Source organism: Aquarana catesbeiana, linkage group LG06 (genome assembly GCF_042186555.1).
Source record: "Aquarana catesbeiana isolate 2022-GZ linkage group LG06, ASM4218655v1, whole genome shotgun sequence".
NCBI classification, from domain to species: domain Eukaryota; kingdom Metazoa; phylum Chordata; class Amphibia; order Anura; family Ranidae; genus Aquarana; species Aquarana catesbeiana.
The window spans coordinates 353702101-353707324 of NC_133329.1; the positions used below are offsets into that span (position 1 = coordinate 353702101).

The 5224-nt window shown below is 48.4% G+C and overlaps 1 protein-coding gene across 1 annotated transcript in view; it reads right to left on the reverse strand.

Moving 5' to 3' along the window:
• Positions 1-1225, reverse strand: part of GCA (grancalcin) — an 87866-nt gene extending 86641 nt beyond the window's left edge. The window contains exon 1 of the mRNA XM_073634038.1: positions 801-1225. Within this exon, the coding sequence (XP_073490139.1) occupies positions 801-824 (24 nt within the window). The 5' untranslated portion in view covers positions 825-1225. The remainder of the gene's footprint in view (positions 1-800) is intronic.
• Positions 1226-5224: the final 3999 nt, after the last annotated feature.

Here is a 5224-nt window from a genome sequence, read left to right on the forward strand (position 1 = left end):
ACACTGCCCCCCCCCCCGTCCCCCAACAACTACACTGCGCCCCCCCAGTCCCCCAACAACTACACTGCCCCCCCCCCCCAGTCCCCCAACAACTACACTGCCCCCCCCCCCCCAGTCCCCCAACAACTACACTGCCCCCCCCCCCCCAGTCCCCCAACAACTACACTGCCCCCCCCCCCCCAGTCCCCCAACAACTACACTGCCCCCCCCCCCCAGTCCCCCAACAACTACACTGCCCCCCCCCCCCAGTCCCCCAACAACTACACTGCCCCCCCCCAGTCCCCAAACAGCTACACTGGGCCCCCCGACAACTCCTATACGGCACCCCGATAACTATACTGTGCCCCCAACTACCCTGTGTCCCCCGATCCCCAACAACTCCTACAAGGAACCCCCCAGTCTCTGACAACCCCCCCCCCCCCCAGACTTGGAGAGATTTCCATTGATTGTATGGTGTGTGGCCCTGAAGGAATATCAGACCTGATTGGCTCTATATGAGGAGCATTGCTGGAGCACAGCCATCACCATGGTCACACACCGTACAATCTGATCGTACGATCTCCTATGGACACCCAATCCATGCCATGTGCGTCCAATCAGAGGCCCTCGTGGTGGGTGGATGTCGGTAGATCGTACAATGAGATTGTATGGAGTATGGCTGACCTCTGGCTCCTCCATGGAGAGGTGTGGTGTATGGGGCCGGGCTGGGACTTGTATTCCTCTCTATGATGGGGAAGGCTCGGCGGTGGTTCCCTCCATATTGTATGACACTCGGTGGTCGCCCATCCCCCTCTACTCACTCCTCCATATCCGGGGTACGCCATGGTGTGGGCGCGCTGGGCTGTGTCCGAGGAATGGCGATGCTCCGATCACACACCGATCCCCTCCGCCGGCCTCCGACGTGTAAAACTACAATCACACAACTGTAACGGACCAAACACCGTCCGCGGCCTGTCTCCGCCCTCCGCTGATTGGTCGGCCAACTCCCCCGGGTGTGGCCGCGCCTTTCTTCAGTCACTGACCTCGCCCACTGGCCATGACGTCATTCACTGTTGACGCTTCCGATTGCAAGGAGACCCCGCCCACCGGGCTTCGGAGGGCGGGACACGTGACTTCCCGCACTCGTACAGGTTCCCCCCCTGTGTGTGAGGCTCTTTGTTGGCGCTGATGGGGGGAGGGGATCAGCCCCTCGTTGTGTGTGTGAGCGGCATAGACATGTCTGTTCATGTGCACGGCGGGCTCCGCCCCTCACAGGCTATAGAAAGGAGAGAGGCACGCACAGGGGGGAAAGGGGGTGTGGCGGAACTGATTTAAGGCGTGGCTTAAAGCCACCCATGGACACACCTCCTCACCTCTTATGATCGCTGGCATAAAAAAATAAGCACACCTGTCTGCAGCTTGTATGTCTCTAAATGTGTGGTCACATGACATGCTGGGCTACACCACTGTCACATCTGTGCAGGTGTGGCTGATGCGTTTTTGTGGTGCGTTTTTTCGCACATTTTTAATGCGTTTTTATTGCTCCATGCGTTTTTTTTTATTTTGTAGGAAGAGGAGACCGGTTTTTAGGGCCCAATCACCCCAGTGCGTTGTAAAACGCGACATGCATTTTTTTTTAAAAATATGTGTGGTGTTACAGTTAGATGCAACGCCGTTTTATATGTGTTTTCATCCCTGATCACCTGGGAAAAAAATACATTACATGTGATGATCAACACAACAGTGCGTTTTGTATGCGTTTCCATAGACTTTACTGGAAGGTGCATTTCCATTGAGTTTAACCACTTCAATACCGGGCACTTCCCCCCCCTTCCTGCCCAGGACAATTTTCAACTCTCTCACACTTTGAATGACAATTTTGCGGTCATGCAACACTGTACACAGATGACATTTTATTCATTTTATTTTAGACAGATAAAGCTTTCTTTTGGTGATATTTAATCACCACTGGGGTTTTTATTTTTTTTTGCTAAACATATGAAAAAATACTAGAATAAAAAAAAAAAAAAAAGTCTTCTTTTTTCACTCACTACCCCTTTCACGCTCACAGAGCAGCCATGTTACCGTCGTTTTAGCGGCGCTTTTCAGCAATTAGCGGGGCGTTTTTAACCCCTGCTAGCATCCGAAGAAAGGGTTAAATGTGCCCAAAAAGCGCCCCTCCTGAAGCGCTTTGCAGGTCCTGGGGTTTGACATGCTGCATTGATGGACACTGATATACTCTGATATACTGCACTGATGGGCACTGACATGCTGCACTGATGGGCACTAATATACTGCACTGATATACTCTGATATACTGCACTGATATACTGCACTGATGGGCACTGATATACTGCACTGATATACTGCACTGATGGGCACTAATATGCTGCACTGATTGACACTAATATGCTCCACTGATGGGCACTGATATGCTGCACTGATGGGCACTGATATACTGCACTGATGGGCACTGATATGCTGCACTGATGGGCACTGATATACTGGACTAATATACTGCACTGATGGGCACTGATATACTGGACTGATATACTGCACTGATGGGCACTGATATGCTGCACTGATGGGCACTGATATACTCTGATATACTGCACTGATGGGCACTGACATGCTGCACTGATTGGCACTAATATACTGCACTGATATACTCTGATATGCTGCACTGATATACTGCACTGATGGGCACTGATATACTGCACTGATATACTGCACTGATGGGCACTAATATGCTGCACTGATGGGCACTGATATGCTGCACTGATGGGCACTGATATGCTGCACTGATGGGCACTGATATACTGCACTGATGGGCACTGATATACTGCACTGATATACTGCACTGATGGGCACTGATATACTGAACTGATATACTGCACTGATGGGCACTGATATACTGCACTGATATACTGGACTGATGGACACTAATATGCTGCACTGATGGGCACTGATATACTGCACTGATGGGCACTGATATACCGCACTGATGGACACTGATATGCTGCACTGATGGACACTGATATACCGCACTGATATACTGCACTGATATACCGCACTGATGGACACTGATATGCTGCACTGATGGACACTGATATACTGCACTGATATACTGCACTGATATGCTGCACTGATGGGAACTAATATACTGCACTGATGGGCAATGATATACTGCACTGATATACTGCACTGATATGCTGCACTGATGATCAGTGTAAATGTCCTCTGTAACTGGAAACCTGATTATCGTCTTTCCTTTCCTCAGACATTGACAGCGCTGAGTATAGGAAATGCCGATAACCAGCATTTATTTACATGTAATCAACTGTGATTGGACACAGCTGATCACATGCTAAAGAGCCAATGTCATTGACTCTTTACATTGATCGGTGATGCGGTGATCCGGAGGACACACACAGCTCACCACTGATTGCCATGCTGTGTGTCCCTGAGGACATATATGAGCGACATGCTCTAAAGGACATCATATAACGTTCGGTATCAGTCTGAAGCTGCATCTGCCCCCCCCCCCAGCTCTAACTCTGAGAACCCTGAAGAGAGAGCTGCTGAACACAAACTGAACAACCAGATTTTGTCGAACGGGCATGCAGGAAAACCAGCATCCAGTCAGCGCTGGCAGCCAATGGCTGGTGTATTCTGGCGGGGGGCAGGAGGGGGGGGTCCATCTGTCAGAACACAATAGCTCAAAGGGGAGATAGCTGTACTTACATCACATAGTTAGTACAACAAGCTCCTCAGTGTTTTTTTTTTGTTCAACCTGCCGGGTTGAAAAAAAAACAAAAACTTAAAGTGTGTACTAGGCTTTAGTAAGCCGATTGCTATGGGGGTACTCGTGCACCTGCACTCCCCCCAGTTCTTATATGTTCATGCATTGCCGAGTCGCTTAGCCTTTTTTCCATGTCTTATGTGTGAAAACATAGGAACTGGGGTGCAGAAAAAAGGCAGTAGGTACTCTGGGCTGATGAGTCAAAATCTGAAATATTTGGCTGTAGCAGGAGGCAATTTGTTCATGAAGGGCCGGAGAGTAGGGATGGGCCGAACGGACCCCTGTTCGGTTCGCACCAGAACTTCCAAACACCGCAAAAGTTCGGACCCGAATAACAAACCCCATTAAGGTCAATGAGACCTGAACGCCAAAAATCAAAAGTGCCCATTTTATAGGCTTATATGCAAGTAATTAGGCATACAATGGTTATAGGGGTTCAAGTCCTGCCTTGGGGGACATGTATCAATAAAAAAAAAGTTTGTGAAAGATGTCATTTATAAATAAGCAGTGATGTTTAGATTTTTAAAGTGAAAGCCTAAAAATTCCTTCCAATATAGTGCCTGGGGGGTCCCCTTAGTCTACCTACAAAGTGGCAGATCTGTACCATGTCTAGAATCTGCTGCAGCAATAATTGCATTTATGAAGCCAAAAAAATGACATTTTCTCTGCAAGCTGACTTTATTTTGCTCAGCAACAGCTGGGGAGCCAGTGTGAATGATGAGGCCACAATGTAGTGCACTGGGAACAAGATTAGAGATTTTTTTGGATACATTCTGGTGTCACTTTGACTTTGGATAGAAGTAACGGGTGCGTAAAAATTTGTCTTTGGTTTGGATGTCGGTGGCGCCTTCCCACTATAACCCTATAGAGGTACTCTTGATGAAGGCAAAAAAAATTGTAATGATATGCACCTGTCAAACAGGTGCTGAAAAATTGGTCTTTGGGTGTTAATTGTGCCCATGAAACCTATACCAAAAACATTCTTCCAGATGAAATAATTGAGCACCCTCAAAGCTGGGACGTCTTCTCCAATGCTCCTCTCTTAAACAACAGAAGACTCAAAACAACGTTTTACACAACACTGTAACCCACTGGAGTCAGGAAAAACGCAAAAAATCCTCTTTAACATGTCCTCAAGAGATTTTATCGTCTGCACTCTCTGTGGGGACGGGATGAGTTCTGAGACCTTCCCCTTATAACGGTGGTCAAGCAGTAATCATCCTTCTCCTTTATGCCACATATTCTTGGGTCCTTTTCGCAGGCTTTGAAGCATGAGGTTGCCCATGCGCCTCAAATTTGCAGAGGCTTGAGATGCAGACTCCTCGGGGTCACTCAGGATGACAGCATCTGGAACTTCCTCCTCCCAGCCATGTACTACTCCCAAGGTTCCTTGGGTTGGAAAGCCATTGCTTACAGATTAACGCATGTCTTCCTCTTCTTCGA